The sequence below is a fragment of the Nicotiana sylvestris genome, chromosome 1 (assembly GCF_000393655.2).
Source record: "Nicotiana sylvestris chromosome 1, ASM39365v2, whole genome shotgun sequence".
Lineage (NCBI taxonomy): Eukaryota > Viridiplantae > Streptophyta > Magnoliopsida > Solanales > Solanaceae > Nicotiana > Nicotiana sylvestris.
The window spans coordinates 181,204,055-181,219,869 of record NC_091057.1 but is presented as its reverse complement, the minus strand read 5'-3'; the positions used below and the strand labels follow the sequence as shown (position 1 = coordinate 181,219,869).

The following is a 15,815-nucleotide window of genomic DNA, read 5'->3' as shown; positions in this document are numbered from 1 at the left end:
ATATATTGTCACGCCTAAATAATTTATCAGTTATAAGTAAATCTTTTGGTTTTGGATATTATGAAAATTTTAATAATAAAATGCTTTGGGGCTAATGCCTTACCCCATGATAGGGAAATGCCCCACGTACCTCACACCTTTAAAAAGCAGTACATCTTATTCCGAGACGGATCAAAGATTTAATATTTGTGGGTTTTGCAACGACCTCGAGTAAATTTTCAATTGTAACTAGGTTCACACTAAAATATATATAGATATTTAGAGAATTTTTCGAATGCATTTATATTATTTGAACAAAAGTTATCGGGTTCACGTGAACCCGTAGATCGCAAAGTGAATCCGTCCCTGATGTTATTTTCAAAATTAAGTCACTTAAAACCCCTCTAACGTGAGCCATGATATGGTTAGAGTAAAATAATTGCTTCCTAATAGATTTAGTGATAGCTAGATTCATGTATTATTTTAAGATATCTTCCAATTGGACGTTCTCAATAATTGACAATAACATTATGAAGCTTCCTGTTAATTGATAACCTGTCATATAAAATAGCATCATATCACTCCATATACGAATAGACTTTACTATGCCAACTTGTACTAAATAATTGTGATATGATCGTCCAATAATTTCTGCATTCTTATCCTTGTTTGTTCAGTCTATATCTCTACTATTATTTACTTCAAGAAACTTTCTGAAGAACTCAACAAAAGAAAAAACAATGGATCTTAAGCTTGGTGCTTGTATTCTCTCCCTGAATCTCCTGATTCTGTTGGTAAATCTCAATCTATTCTTCTCATTCTCAAATATTATTTTCAAGTAAGTTTGTTCAATTGTATACTTTTTATATAAACTCTGATAAAATTTTGGCTGCTCACCTCATTATATATAGGTTACTTATGGAACTGAAGCTAGGAAAATGGCAGAAGGAAACAATGAAGTTGTCCAAAAGACTAATGTCTTTTTCTGGATTTATGATAACCAAGGAGAAAATGGTTATCACAAAACATTTAAAGAAAATGCACAAGTTCATTCATTATCAAATAACAAGGATCTTGAAAATAAGGATGACACTTATTTCTGGATATACAATAACCAAGGTGAAAATATTCAGCAGCAAAATGGCAAGATCAAGAAAGAGAATGGCCAGGTTCATTTATCATCAAATGATATGAATCTCCAAAACAAGGTTGATAATTATATTTGGATATATGATAAACAAGGAGAAAATAATCAGCAGAAAGCCAAAAAAGAGAATGTCCATATCCATTCATCTTCCCACATGGATCACATTGATCCTTCTCTAAGAGTTTTCTTCCTTATGGATGATCTAAAGTTAGGGAAATCAATGACTGTTTCCTTCCCAAGAAGGGATCTTTCTTCTTCTTCTCCTAAATTCTTGCCCAAAGAAGAAGCTGATTCAATTCCATTTTCACTAAAAAAAATTCCAAACCTTCTTCAACGTTTCTCGTTCTCTCAAAATTCTCCACAAGCTAAAGCTATGGAAGATACATTAAAAGAATGCGAGGTTCCACCTATAAAGGGAGAGACAAAGTATTGTGCTACATCCTCAGAGGGAATGCTTGATTTTGTACAAGGAATTATGGGAGAAAATACTCAATTCAAAGTTCTATCGACAACTCATTTCTCAAATTCAACTCCTCTGCTTCAAAAGTATACTATTTTGGATGCTCCACAAGAAGTTGCAGCTCCTAAGATGGTGGCATGTCATACCATGCCTTACGCTTACGCGATTTTCTACTGTCATTACACAACTAGTAAGAGCAAGGTGTTCAGGGTTTCATTAGGTGGTGAAAATGGTGATAGAGTGGAAGCAATTGCTGTTTGTCATTTGGATACCTCAGAGTGGAGTCCATCTCATGTATCTTTCCGTGTGCTCGGTATATTACCAGGAACATCACCTATCTGTCACTTTTTTCCATCCGATAATCTAGTTTGGGTTCCAAAAATTGCAACTGTACAAGAGCTGTGAAAGAGCAGCTACACCATTTTGGCTGTAGCTTTTACTTCTCTAGTGCCTTATCTGTTATTGCTTGTATGCGTACTAATATTTGTATCTATCTTTTCCTGTTTTTCCGATGTACCTTTGGATTCTTAATAAAACAGTACGATTTTCTAGCAATGGAAGTACCAGACTTGGTTTGTTGTCATAAAAATATACTTATATAATGGGATTCAGATCCAGAAACGATACAAGTTCTTGCAAAGAAGTTGGACACCTGTACATTAGTCACAGGCAGGACAAGAAGATCTCGGAGAAAAGTTTGACAAATACTAATACAAGTTCTTTCAAAGAATTTGGCTTTTATAGGAACATCAACAATTCAATATGCATATATGTAACAATTCAAATTTAAAACACGATTCTTTCTCTTTCTATACTAGCATTTGAGTTGTCTCTCTACCAATACACCGGCAGAAAGAAGTTATTTTTGAAAAGACAAGTAAGAGCAGAAAGAGTTCTAACATTTTTTTTGTTTTTTGTTTTTTGAAAAAATTTAACAGGATTCTTCACCTCGAAGTTACTACTATTATTTTTCTATGATTAGCCACAAAAAATAAAAAGTTTTCAGTAATTATCTCTTTTTTGCAAGGGATAATATATTACGTTACCAAAATTTCAGGCTAAAGATTACACTCCAACTGAGAATTGAAAACTGAAAGCAGCAGCACTCTGGACAAAAATTATCAGCTTGGTCTTCTACTCACAAAAACGAACAGGTTGTTTCAAGCTACAACGTCCCAGTTAATACCAAGAGGAAATGCTTCATACAGGTCCAGGGCTTCACATCGAACGAGTTACATAAAGGCCTATAGACACCACGAATATGTCACTCTTTTCGTATATGTGTGTATGTGTGAGTGTGTACCTCGAACTCATAGGTTATTTGAATATGTGCTGCATCAGTACTTCGCAAAAATAGTAAAGTTACTGTTGGTTTCCTTCTAGCTAACCTGTTTTTCACTAGCCTTGTAATAGAGCATTTTCTGCACATAGAACATCATGTATCACGCAACTCTCACAATGTTCTCGCTCACCTGAGTGATCCAGGTGAGCGAGTAGCTAGCTGAAGTGCTCAACACTGAAATTCTTCAATTGTGTTGGCTACATCAGTGTGACATAGGAAGACTGTATTGGGATTTTAGACATACCAAACAATTAACCTTTTTAACACAATTAACATATTCTCTTTGATGTATATCGTCAAAGTCAATTAAGGCTCAGAAATCACAGCAATAGATGCATGTGAGCTGTTTTATCACCATTTTGGCAGTAGCCTACTGTAAAACTTTCAGTAGTGCCTTATTTCTTGTAAAGGGCTTTCTTTTTCCTTTTCTATATTGTAGTTATCTTACAAAATATAATATTGATATTAATATTTATAGTGGTTTCTTTTTTCTTTCTTTTTGTCTGCAATTTAGTTATCTTACAAAATATAATACAGAGTATCAATATTTACATTGGTAAGAAAATTCAATTTACTAAGATGTTAACAAAGTATTTACAATGTGTTACCATGAATCCTATTGTAAAAAAATTATTTACCAATATGAAGATTTGAGTAGTTTAATTCAAAGTTATAAAATATTTCTATTGTTAAAAAATAGATATTTTTTTTTAATTTTATAAGGAGTTTGCATAAACTTCAATATTGTCTAAGCAAAAATAAGATGGAAAATCCACAATTAAAAATACGGAAAAGGGCCTAAAATGCCCCTGAACTATCCTTTTTGGTACAATAATGCCCTTCATCCACCTATTGGGCCAAATATGCCCTTTCGTTAATGTTTTTGGCTCACAAATGCCCTTTGAGTTAACGGAGGGACACGTGTCATCCTCATGTTGGGTCATTCTAAATATTTCTTAATTAATTAAAAAGACCCATTATTCATACCCGAAAAATAATTTTCTAAAGCAATTTTTCTAAAGCTTTTTTTTCACTAAAAACTGAAGAAAAAAAGGAATTTTTTTTCCAGTTTTTACAAAACAATTAGATTTTTTTACTAAAATAATCAGTAGATGTAAAAAAGTAGATGTTTTTTGCTAAAATCAAAATAAAAAAAAGTCCAGTTTTTTGCAAAGTTGGATTTTTTTTGGAAGCCATAACGTGAAAATATTGAACCAAAAGAACAAACATTATAGGATCGTTTCTGTTGTTGTGGAAGCTTGTAATCTTTGTATATAAATGGTTGACATAGGACCAATGCACATAAAAAAACATGTTTTTTTTCCAGTTTTTTAAAGAAATATTTTTCTAAAAACTGGATTTTTTTATTTATTTTTTATTTTAGCAAAAAATATCTACTTTTTTTTTCCAATTTTTACAAAAATATTGCTTTAGAAAATTGCTTTTTAAATTTTATTTTTGTTTTTATAAAAACATTATTTTAGTAAAAAAATCTATTTTTTTGTAAAACTGGAAAAAAAATCCTTTTTTTTCTTCAGTTTTTAGTAAAAAAAGGTTTTAGAAAAATTGCTTTAGAAAATTATTTTTCGGGTATGAATACTGGGTTTTTTTAATTAATTAAGAAATATTTAGAATGAGCCAACAGGAGGATGACACGTGTCCTCCGTTAACTCAAAGGGCATTTGTGAGCCAAAAACATTAACGGAAGGCATATTTGGCCCAATAGGTGGATGGAGGACATTATTGTACCAAAACGGATAGTTTAGGAGCATTTTAGGCCTTTTTCCGTTAAAAATATTAGCAAAGGCTTTACTAGCCTTCCCCTTAGCCACCCATGTCTCTTGTTACTTGTATGTGCACTAATATTTGCATGTATCTTGTCTCTGATTGCCGTTAACTTTTGTCTAGCTTTCTTTCCAGTAACGGGACATTAATAAAAGAATAAGATTTTCAGCAAATGAAATTTTCAGACTTGATTGGTTGTCATAAAATTTTAGACTTTGCAGCAAAGTTTGCCCCTAAAAATTGCAGATTAGAAACAATAAAAGATCAAGTTACTAAATGGAAGAGGAAGATATTGTAGATGCTAAAATCTATCTGGATCAGGAAGATATTGTAGATGCTAAAATCTATCTGGATCCGAAGTAAGTGTCACGATCCTAAACCCGGACCCGATCGTGATGGCGACTCTCGTGAATACAAGGCCAGCCGACACTTCCCATATCCCATTATTAATAGTTAAACCATAAGAAATAAATCTAAAGCATAATAAGATAATCCAAAATTAACAAATATTAGCATAATTCACGGAAAACAACCCAACACAGCCCGATACCGGGGTGTCACTAGTCAAGAGCATCTAGCAAAAACGGAATACTCCAAATATAACTATAGAGTTTAATCCAGAAAACTAAGAACATGAAAGACTAAGATAAGGAAGAACTCCGGGCTGCGAACGCCAACAGCTACCTAAAGACTCCTCGGATCCGCCTGAGCCGGAAATGATTAGCACTCGGGAGCGGGACCAGATACGCCTGAATCTGCACACAAGGGGGAGTAAAGTGAGTACTCCAACTCAGTGAGTAATAATCATAAATAAAGACTGAAAGCAGGAAATCACGTAAGGCACAAAAACATGCTATAATGAAGCAGTAAAACCATTAAAAACAGTAAACCAGTGAAAGATAGGTAAAATCCTTTAACTCAAAATTTACTTCATGAAAAGCCTTTTTCAACAATTAAGCATGGTAATTGACAGTAAATTATGAAAATAAACACATAAAGGTTCGCCCCTCGGGCACAATATCAACAAATCCACCCCTCGGGCAACATCTCAGAACAATACCAGCCCCTCGGGCAATCACATAGAACAATACCAGCCCCTTGGGATCAATCTCACATCACAATAGTTACTCGTGTTCACTGGGGGTGCACAAACTCCTGGAGGGTCCCTTACGATCCAAGCGCAATATCAAGCCACCTCGTTGCATCATCACTAGGCCCTCGGCCTCATATCAATCAAGCCACCTCGTGGCATACATATCTTAGGCCCTCGGCCTCACAATCAGTATCAAATGTTTCCTCACAACATAGGCCCTCGGCCTTACTCAATCAAAAATCCTCACAAGTCACTCGGGCAATAGTAAAACATGATTCTCAGCCCAAAAATATCATTTAAAAGATCATGTAAGTGTTTAAAACAGAGTAAACATGGCTGAGTACGAAAACAGTGAAATATAACATGATTGAGTTCAAGCATAAAGTCAAAATAGTGAGAAAATACCAGTAAAAATCCCCGAAGGGTTCAAATAGTTGGCACAAGGCCCAAATATGGCATTCAGCCCAAATCATGATGATAGCAAATAGATTTCAGTCAAATACGCGGTAAAATAGTCATTCGGGATGGACTAAGTCACAATCCACAATAGTGCACGACCCCACGCTCGTCATCAAGCGTGTGCGTCACTTCAATATAGCACTACAATGTGCAAATCCGGGGTTTCATACCCTCAGGACATCATTTACAATCATTACTCACCTTGAACCGGTTAAATCTCTAGCTCGCGACGCCTTTGCCCCTCGAATCGGCCTTCACTCGCGTCGAATCTATCCAAAATCAGAACGAGGACGTCAAAACATGCTAAGGGAACGAAGCCCAAGCGAAAATAATCAATTTACAATACAAATCCCGAAATTACCAAAACCCGACCTCCGGGCCCACGTCTCGGAATTCGATAATTTTTACATCAATAGATTCTTTATCTCCCCACGAGTTCATACGTATCAAAAGTTCTGAAATCCGACCTCAAATGGTCCTTCAAATCCTCAAGCAAAGGTCTAAGCTTCCAAGTCCTAGTTTCCCCAATTTTAGCCCTTAAATTCTATTAATTATAGCTCTAATCCGTGAAATAATAGAATAGGAACGAGTTTTAGGTCCAAATTCCTTACCTCAATGAAGTTCCCTTAAAATCCCTCTTCAAAATCGTCCAAAAAGCTCCCAAGCCGAATTAGAAATGGTGAAAATAGCTCAAAATCGCGAAGGACACAATTTATACCTTCTGCCTGGCATTTTCGCATTTGCGGCCCTATAAACGCTTCTGCGCAGGAATTTGCACTAATATTTGCATGTATCTTGTCTCTGATTGCCGTTAACTTTTGTCTAGCTTTCTTTCCAGTAGCGGGACATTAATAAAAGAATAAGATTTTCAGCAAATGAAATTCTCAGACTTGATTGGTTGTCATAAAACTTTAGACTTTGCAGCAAAGTTTGCCACTAAAAATTGCAGATTAGAAACAATAAAAGATCAAGTTACTAAATGGAAGAGGAAGATATTGTAGATGCTAAAATCTATCTGGATCCGAAGTAAGGCACTTGCAACAAATATTGTAAATAAGTGAAAGAAAACAACGATGAATTGAAGACTCGTGATGTTAAAAAACCACCACGAATATGGCTTCTCTGTATTCTGGTTCGAATTCAAGTCGAGTTCCTAGTAAAGCTACAACATGATCTTTCAATTTCATAGGGTCAACTTTGAACAGGCACACAAATATAGTAGGTCAGTGGAAGAAAATATGTACAATCATGGATTGCTATGTGTCTAAGTCCAGGTTATACTACTTGTATATTCAGATCCAGATCCAGATCCAGATCCAGAAACAATTAAGCTTTAGAACACAAATCAACAAATTACATCTGATGTATCTTGTCAAAGTAAAATAAGGCTCAGAAATTACAGTTATAGATGCTTGTAAATCATCAACAATTAGCTAAAAAGCTATGTGATGTTAGCAGACCTTCAAAAACTACTATGCTGAGCATTTTGCAAACCATCACACTCTCTCCTAGTTGTGCACGACGCGCCATACAAAAATCACAGATCAAATTTAAAAGAAGAATGCTACAGGCATTGAGATCTGCAAGTAATAAGTTTTCTTTAACTAATCTATTTCCAAATGTTCGAAGAACTGATAAATAAACAGTGGCATGTGGATCATAAACTTAGAAAGTTCCACAAGTGATTTGATGGTTTCGACAGCTTTCACATATCCAACACATGTAGTTTCCCATGGCATTTGATGCCAACTAACAGTAAAGCTTACATTCTATCTCAAGTATGTGGATAACTTGATATTTTGGTTGCTTAACGGCGAGCGATGCCATTAGAGAACACTTCTACAAACCAGACCTCATAGTTTATAACTGAAAGACTATTCTGTAACAAAGATGTAAAGTTAACCATCTTTATGACATTGAATATGAGGAAAGTAGCTAGTTGTAATCCTAGTTGTTATTTAGATGGCTCCGTGCTGAATCCTATACTTTTATTATAAATTAAGAAAATTGCCCAAATATTGGGAGATGTACTTAAGAAGTAGTGATGCTTCAAAATTTAAAGCCGTACTCACCTTCATGGCATCTCTGGCGTGCTGACATAAATCCCATTAGTGAATTCTGAAAGAGACTAGCCCTTCTCCTCAATCTGCCGCTGGACGAGCCATTTTCTCTAGCTAATGATGCTGTTTCCTAAGGAATTGAGAGGCGAATCATGGGGTCGCTCTGGTACTTCTTAAGGTAGGGAGCACCAGGCATTACATGAAACTAGATTGCCATCCAACAGTTACATAGACACTAAATGATCATGCATCCTAATGGTGGTCAAGTTATAAGTATCACTTGAAAGCATCCAGCAACTAAAATTTAGGGAACTTTTTACCTCTGTTGAACTAATGAAATACCTTGCTCTATGAATCGCGTGGAAAGTTTATCTGAGGTGTGCTATTAAATCCTTTTAACTCATATACAGTCAGTCCTCTCAATAACAGCATCCTTATATAACAACACTTCACTATAAAAGCCAAGTTTTTCCGGAACCAAACTTCATGTTCTATTATAACATACGTTTTCTATAACAACAATTTGCTATAACATTCAAAAATATCCAGAACAAACGAGGCTGTTATAGAGGTTTGACGGTACTTAAATCAATGCATATAATGACAGACAAGTTTCAAACAGATTTTGATATTAGTTTGGTGTCCTTTGAGAGATTCAATAGTCAATATCATGAAAAGAATACATGCTTCAGCAATTCAATTAGCATGGGCCAAATGCACGCTTGCCAGTCTCGAAATTGGTAGCAATTTCTCAAAAACAGCTTTAAAGTTGAAACAAAAGTCTCAACTTCAGGGATGAATCAAGAAGCCATACAAGTTGATCTAGAAAGATAAACTCCTAAAATAGAATGGAGATCCTAACAGAATTCCTAAAGACAAATCAAGAACAACAGAAACAGAAGAAGTCCTAAGACGCAGATTCTAATGGTGAAGCAACAAATCCTAAACATAAAATTAAAATTATTAGCAGAGTGAGGGGAATATTATTGTCCAGGACCAGGTCTTACACATGGCCTCCAAACTGTTTCTCTTCCTATATCCATTAAAGCAATCCCCTTGGTCACCAAATCACTTCTAATCTGATCGCTTCGTGCAAACTCCTTGTTTTTCCTTGCTAGAGCTCTTTCCTCTATTGCACGCGAGATATCTTCCTCCGTCAACTCTGCTCTTTTCAATGCTCTCTCTTTAATCTGTTGCAAAACCTCAGCATAAGTTGAACGAACAGCGAGCAATCCAAGTACATCCAACACCGCCTTCACTTCTCTCTCGAGCTCAGTTAGGGACAAAAATAACTGTTCTTGGCGCTGTTGCATTTGCCTTTTCTTCAGCATGTTCAAATAATTATTCATAAGCCCAAGGGCTTCCTGAAGAGCAGCATTTAGAATTTTAGGTGTATGTAAATCATCCGCAAGTTTTGTCTCCAACTCATTACGCAGCTTCTTGATGAATTTTTCCGCCTCAGGGCTAACACGCGCCACGTCCCTAATTGTTTCATCAGTTCTTAATTGTTGGAAAACTGATGATAATAAGGCCTCTTCAGTATCATGTAAGGTCTGATAAATGTAGAATACAGAATCTGAAGCAATTTCAATCTGTGATATTGAGTAATTAACATCAGACCGGTAGTGAGTCCCAACAAGAAGTACCTCAATGCAAGAGGATGGTACAATCGAGTAACATCACGTATAGTGAAGAAATTCCCTAATGATTTCGACATCTTCTCACCATCTCTGTCCTTAACAAAACCATTATGCATCCAATAACTAACATTACTCTCCGGGCAAGCCGCGCAACTTTGAGCAATCTCTTTTCATGGTGAGGAAATTTCAAGTCCATTCCACCACCATGTATATCAAACGAATGTGTTAAATAGTGCGCACTCATTGCGCTGCACTCTATATGCCAACCCGGTCTACTGGACCCCAGGGGCTATCCCAATGCGGTTCACCAGGCTTTGCAGCTTTCCACAATGCAAAATCAGCAGTATTTCGCTTTCTTAAATCAACTTCACCCTTTCGTGCTCCAGCACGATTGTCTTCTAATTTTCTTCCACCAGATAATAATCGACCATACTCTGGAAAACTATCGACAGAGAAATAAACATCTCCATCAATTGTGTATCCATATCCATTAGAAATTATGTTAGCAATCATATCCTTAATTTGCTCCATATGCTCAGTAACACGCGGCTGATGAGTCGGTGGGAGGACTTGGAGATCATCCATATCTTTTAGAAACTCTTGGCTGAATTGACTACTCAGAGCAATTGGATCATAATTTTCTCCAAGTTTTTTAGCCTCATTTATTATTTTATCATCTATATCAGTGAAATTGCGCACGTACACGATATCGTATCCTAAATATCTAAGATACCTATAGAGAACGTCGAAGGCTACATATGCGCGGGCGTGGCCGATGTGACTGGAGGTGTAAGGCGTAACGCCACAGACGTACATTCTAACTTTTCCAGGTTGCTTCGATTTGAATACCTCCTTCTGTTTCGTTGCACCTCCTTCTGGAGGTGCAAAATTGTTTCGTTGATTGAATTGGCTGAGAGTATTGTGGGGTCCAGCCCTTGAATTATGGAAGAATTATCTTCCTTTGTTAACTTTTGTCCAATATGGTTGCTAAGCACCCCGCGTTCGATTTCTTTATCAAATTAAGCAGTTTGCAGAACCTCTAATATCAAATGAGGTAGGCTGTATTCTGCCTATAAAATGAGAGTTTCGGCTCTCATTTTTAACATCATCAATCTCAGAGGAAAATATATCTGAGAGCTAGAAAGAAAGAGTTAGGTTTCACAGACAGGATATAAGAAAATAGTCTACGAAGAAAATAGAGAGTGTGAGCGATATTGTAGTGAGTTGAAATATCAAAAGAGAGTTATTTCTTTTGAGTATTGTAGTGGTCTTTGTAGTATTTTACTCGGGCCTACAAAGTGTAAATTCCTTACTATAGTGATATCAATTGCTCCTCTCGGGGTCGTGGTTTTTCCCTTATTCAGAAGGGTTTTCCACGTAAAAATCTTGGTGTCATTGTTACTCTTTTATTCTTATTAATTACCGTATCTCGGTGCTACATTATAATTCCGCTTTTATTACCGTGAATATTATTTTGGTAGGGGATTTATTCCCAACAACTGGTATCCGAGCACAAGTTCTGCTCGTTCACTGAAATACTATTCACTGTCGGTAGTACTATACTTGGTGAAAAATAAAAATGTCCGGAGTAAAGTACGAGGTAGCAAAATTCAACGGAGATAACGGTTTCTCAACATGGCAAAGAAGGATGAGAGATCTGCTCATCCAACAAGGATTACACAAGGTTCTAGATGTTGATTCCAAAAAGCCTGATACCATGAAAGCTGAGGATTGGGCTGACTTGGATGAAAGAGCTGCTAGTGCAATTAGGTTGCACTTATCAGATGATGTGGTAAATAACATCATTGATGAAGACACTGCACGAGGAATTTGGACAAGGTTGGAAAGCCTATACATGTCCAAAACGCTGACAAATAAATTGTACCTGAAGAAGCAGTTATACGCCCTACACATGAGTGAAGGTACGAATTTTTTGTCACATTTAAATGTGTTTAACGGACTAATCACACAGCTTGCCAACCTCGGAGTGAAAATCGAGGAAGAAGATAAAGCCATCTTGCTATTGAACTCGTTGCCATCTTCGTACGATAATTTGGCAACAACCATCCTGCACGGTAAGACTACTATTGAGTTGAAAGATGTCACATCGGCTCTTCTACTCAATGAGAAGATGAGAAAGAAGCCTGAAAATCAAGGACAGGCTCTCATCACAGAAGGTAGAGGCAGGAGTTATCAAAGGAGTTCGAACAACTATGGTAGATCCGGAGCTCGTGGGAAGTCAAAGAACCGATCCAAATCAAGAGTCAGAAATTGCTACAACTGTAATCAACCAGGTCACTTCAAAAGAGATTGCCCAAATCCAAGGAAGGGCAAAGGTGAAACCAGTGGCCAGAAGAATGACGACAACACAGCCGCCATGGTGCAAAATAATGATAATGTTGTCCTCTTTATAAATGAGGAAGAGGAATGCATGCACCTGTCAGGTCCAGAGTCGGAATGGGTGGTTGACACAGCGGCATCTCACCATGCCACACCGGTAAGAGATCTTTTTTGCAGATATGTAGCAGGTGATTTCGGCACAGTGAAAATGGGTAACACAAGTTACTCAAAGATTGCGGGGATTGGTGACATTTGTATCAAGACAAATGTCGGATGCACATTGGTTCTAAAGGATGTGCGGCATGTACCTGATTTGCGGATGAACTTGATCTCGGGAATTGCTTTAGACCGAGATGGATACGAGAGTTATTTTGCAAATCAAAAGTGGAGACTCACTAAGGGATCATTGGTGATTGCAAAGGGAGTTGCTCGTGGCACGTTGTACAGGACAAATGCAGAAATATGCCAAGGTGAATTGAACGCGGCACAAGATGAGATTTCTGTAGATTTGTGGCACAAAAGAATGGGTCATATGAGCGAGAAGGGATTGCAGATTCTTGCCAAGAAATCACTCATTTCTTATGCCAAAGGTACAACGGTAAAACCTTGTGACTACTGTTTATTTGGTAAGCAGCATAGAGTCTCATTTCAGACATCGTCTGAAAGAAAATTGAATATACTTGATTTAGTATATTCTGATGTTTGCGGCCCAATGGAAATTGAATCAATGGGCGGTAACAAATATTTTGTTACTTTTATTGATGATGCTTCACGAAAATTATGGGTTTATATTTTGAAAACCAAAGATCAGGTGTTTCAAGTTTTCCAGAAGTTTCATGCTCTAGTAGAAAGGGAGACGGGTCGAAAGCTAAAGCGTCTCCGAAGTGACAATGGAGGTGAGTACACTTCAAGGGAATTTGAAGAGTATTGTTCAAGTCATGGGATCAGACATGAAAAGACAGTTCCTGGAACCCCACAGCACAATGGCGTAGCCGAGAGGATGAACCGCACCATTGTGGAGAAGGTGAGAAGCATGCTCAGAATGGCTAAACTGCCTAAGTCATTCTGGGGTGAAGCAGTTCAGACAGCCTGTTACCTGATCAATAGGAGTCCATCAGTTCCGTTGGCGTTTGAAATCCCAGAGAGAGTCTGGACCAACAAGGAGGTGTCCTACTCGCATCTGAAGGTGTTCGATTGCAGAGCTTTTGTACATGTACCAAAAGAGCAGAGAATAAAGCTGGATGATAAATTTGTTCCCTGCATATTTATCGGATATGGAGATGAAGAGTTCGGGTACAGACTATGGGATCATGTAAAGAAGAAGGTCATTAGAAGCAGAGATGTAGTCTTCCGAGAAAGTGAAGTTGGAACTGCTGCTGATATGTCAGAAAAGGCGAAGAATGGTATAATTCCTAACTTTGTTACTATTCCTTCTACTTCTAACAATCCCACAAGTGCAGAAAGTACGACCGACGAGGTTGCCGAGCAGGGGGAGCAACCTGGTGAGGTTATTGAGCAGGGGGAGCAACTTGATGAAGGTGTCGAGGAAGTGGAGCACCCCACTCAGGGAGAAGAACAACCTCAACCTCTGAGGAGATCAGAGAGGCCAAGGGTAGAGTCATGCAGGTACCCTTCCACAGAGTATGTCCTCATCAGTGATGAGGGGGAGCCAGAAAGTCTTAAGGAGGTGTTGTCCCATCCAGAAAAGAACCAGTGGATGAAAGCTATGCAAGAAGAGATGGAATCTCTACAGAAAAATGGCACATACAAGCTGGTTGAACTTCCAAAGGGTAAAAGACCACTCAAATGCAAATGGGTCTTTAAACTCAAGAAAGATGGAAATGGCAAGCTGGTCAGATACAAAGCTCGATTGGTGGTTAAAGGCTTCGAACAAAAGAAAGGTATTGATTTTGACGAAATTTTCTCACCTGTTGTCAAAATGACTTCTATTCGAACAATTTTGAGCTTAGCAGCTAGCCTAGATCTTGAAGTGGAGCAGTTGGATGTGAAAACTGCATTTCTTCATGGAGATTTGGAAGAGGAGATTTATATGGAGCAACCAGAAGGATTTGAAGTAGCTGGAAAGAAACACATGGTGTGCAAATTGAATAAGAGTCTTTATGGATTGAAGCAGGCACCAAGGCAGTGGTACATGAAGTTTGACTCATTCATGAAAAGTCAAACATACCTAAAGACCTATTCTGATCCATGTGTATACTTCAAAAGATTTTCTGAGAATAACTTTATTATATTGTTGTTGTATGTGGATGACATGTTAATTGTAGGAAAAGACAAGGGGTTGATAGCAAAGTTGAAAGGAGATCTGTCCAAGTCATTTGATATGAAGGACTTGGGCCCAGCACAACAAATTCTAGGGATGAAGATAGTTCGAGAGAGAACAAGTAGAAAGTTGTGGCTATCTCAGGAGAAGTACATTGAACGTGTACTAGAACGCTTCAACATGAAGAATGCTAAGCCAGTGAGCACACCTCTTGCTGGTCATCTAAAGTTGAGTAAGAAGATGTGTCCTACAACAGTGGAGGAGAAAGGGAACATGGCTAAAGTTCCTTATTCTTCAGCAGTCGGAAGCTTAATGTATGCAATGGTATGCACTAGACCTGATATTGCTCACGCACTTGGTGTTGTCAGCAGGTTTCTTGAAAATCCTAGAAAGGAACATTGGGAAGCAGTCAAGTGGATACTCAGGTACCTGAGAGGTACTACAGGAGATTGTTTGTGCTTTGGAGGATCTGATCCAATCTTGAAGAGCTATACAGATGCTGATATGGCAGGTGACATTGATAATAGAAAATCCACTATTGGATATTTGTTTACATTTTCAGGGGGAGCTATATCATGGCAGCCGAGGTTGCAGAAGTGTGTTGCACTCTCTACAACTGAAGAGTATATTGCCGCTACTGAAGCTGGCAAGGAGATGATATGGCTCAAACGGTTCCTTCAAGAGCTTGGATTGCATCAGAAGGAGTATGTCGTCTATTGTGACAGTCAAAGTGCAATAGACCTTAGCAAGAACTCTATGTACCATGTGTAAGCACGTGATTTTTGCCCTATATGAGAATTACTCCCAAAAAATTCAAAAATAAAATAATTTTTCTTGGTGTGCAATTTTTGTGATATTTTGTGTAACTATTTGTATGTTTGTCTATGCATGTTTATTTGTTAAATTAATAAAAAATACAAAATATGTCGCATTTTGCATGTAGGATTTAATTCTACAATTGTTAGTAATTAAATTTGTTTACAAAAATTAAAAATTACAAAAATAGGCATCTTTTGCATTTTTAGCATTTAATGTCCAAATGAACAATTTTATGCTTAATTATTACTTAATTGTGCGTTAATTGTTATTGGAAGTTAATTTGCGCTTTTATAACTTAATTTAGTTCTTAATAATAATTTAAGTACTTTTATAATTTAGTTTTAGAAAAATAAAAGAAGAAAAGAGAACAAAAATACAAAGAAAAATCGGATTGGGCCACTTCTTCAATT

General features: G+C 37.2%; 1 protein-coding gene and 1 pseudogene across 1 annotated transcript; one reads left to right on the top strand and one right to left on the bottom strand.

Moving 5' to 3' along the window:
- Nucleotides 1-497: 497 nt before the first annotated feature.
- LOC104244594 (BURP domain protein USPL1-like) lies at nucleotides 498-2,141 on the top strand. Its single transcript, XM_009800049.2, has 2 exons — nucleotides 498-773; nucleotides 891-2,141. The coding sequence occupies exons 1-2, from the start codon at nucleotides 720-722 to the stop codon at nucleotides 1,989-1,991; spliced, it is 1,155 nt and encodes a 384-aa protein (XP_009798351.1). The 5' UTR covers nucleotides 498-719; the 3' UTR covers nucleotides 1,992-2,141.
- A 7,007-nt stretch (nucleotides 2,142-9,148) lies between these two features.
- Nucleotides 9,149-10,859, bottom strand: LOC104244595 (cysteine--tRNA ligase 2, cytoplasmic-like; annotated as a pseudogene).
- Between the last annotated feature and the right edge of the window lie 4,956 nt (nucleotides 10,860-15,815).

Excerpts from the sequence above, each read along its gene's own strand:
- LOC104244594 (XM_009800049.2), top strand. The coding sequence starts at position 720 with ATGGATCTTAAGCTTGGTGCTTGTATTCTCTCCCTGAATCTCCTGATT. Across the intron at positions 774-890 it reads TGAATCTCCTGATTCTGTTG|GTTACTTATGGAACTGAAGC; the intron begins GTAAATCTCAAT and ends CATTATATATAG.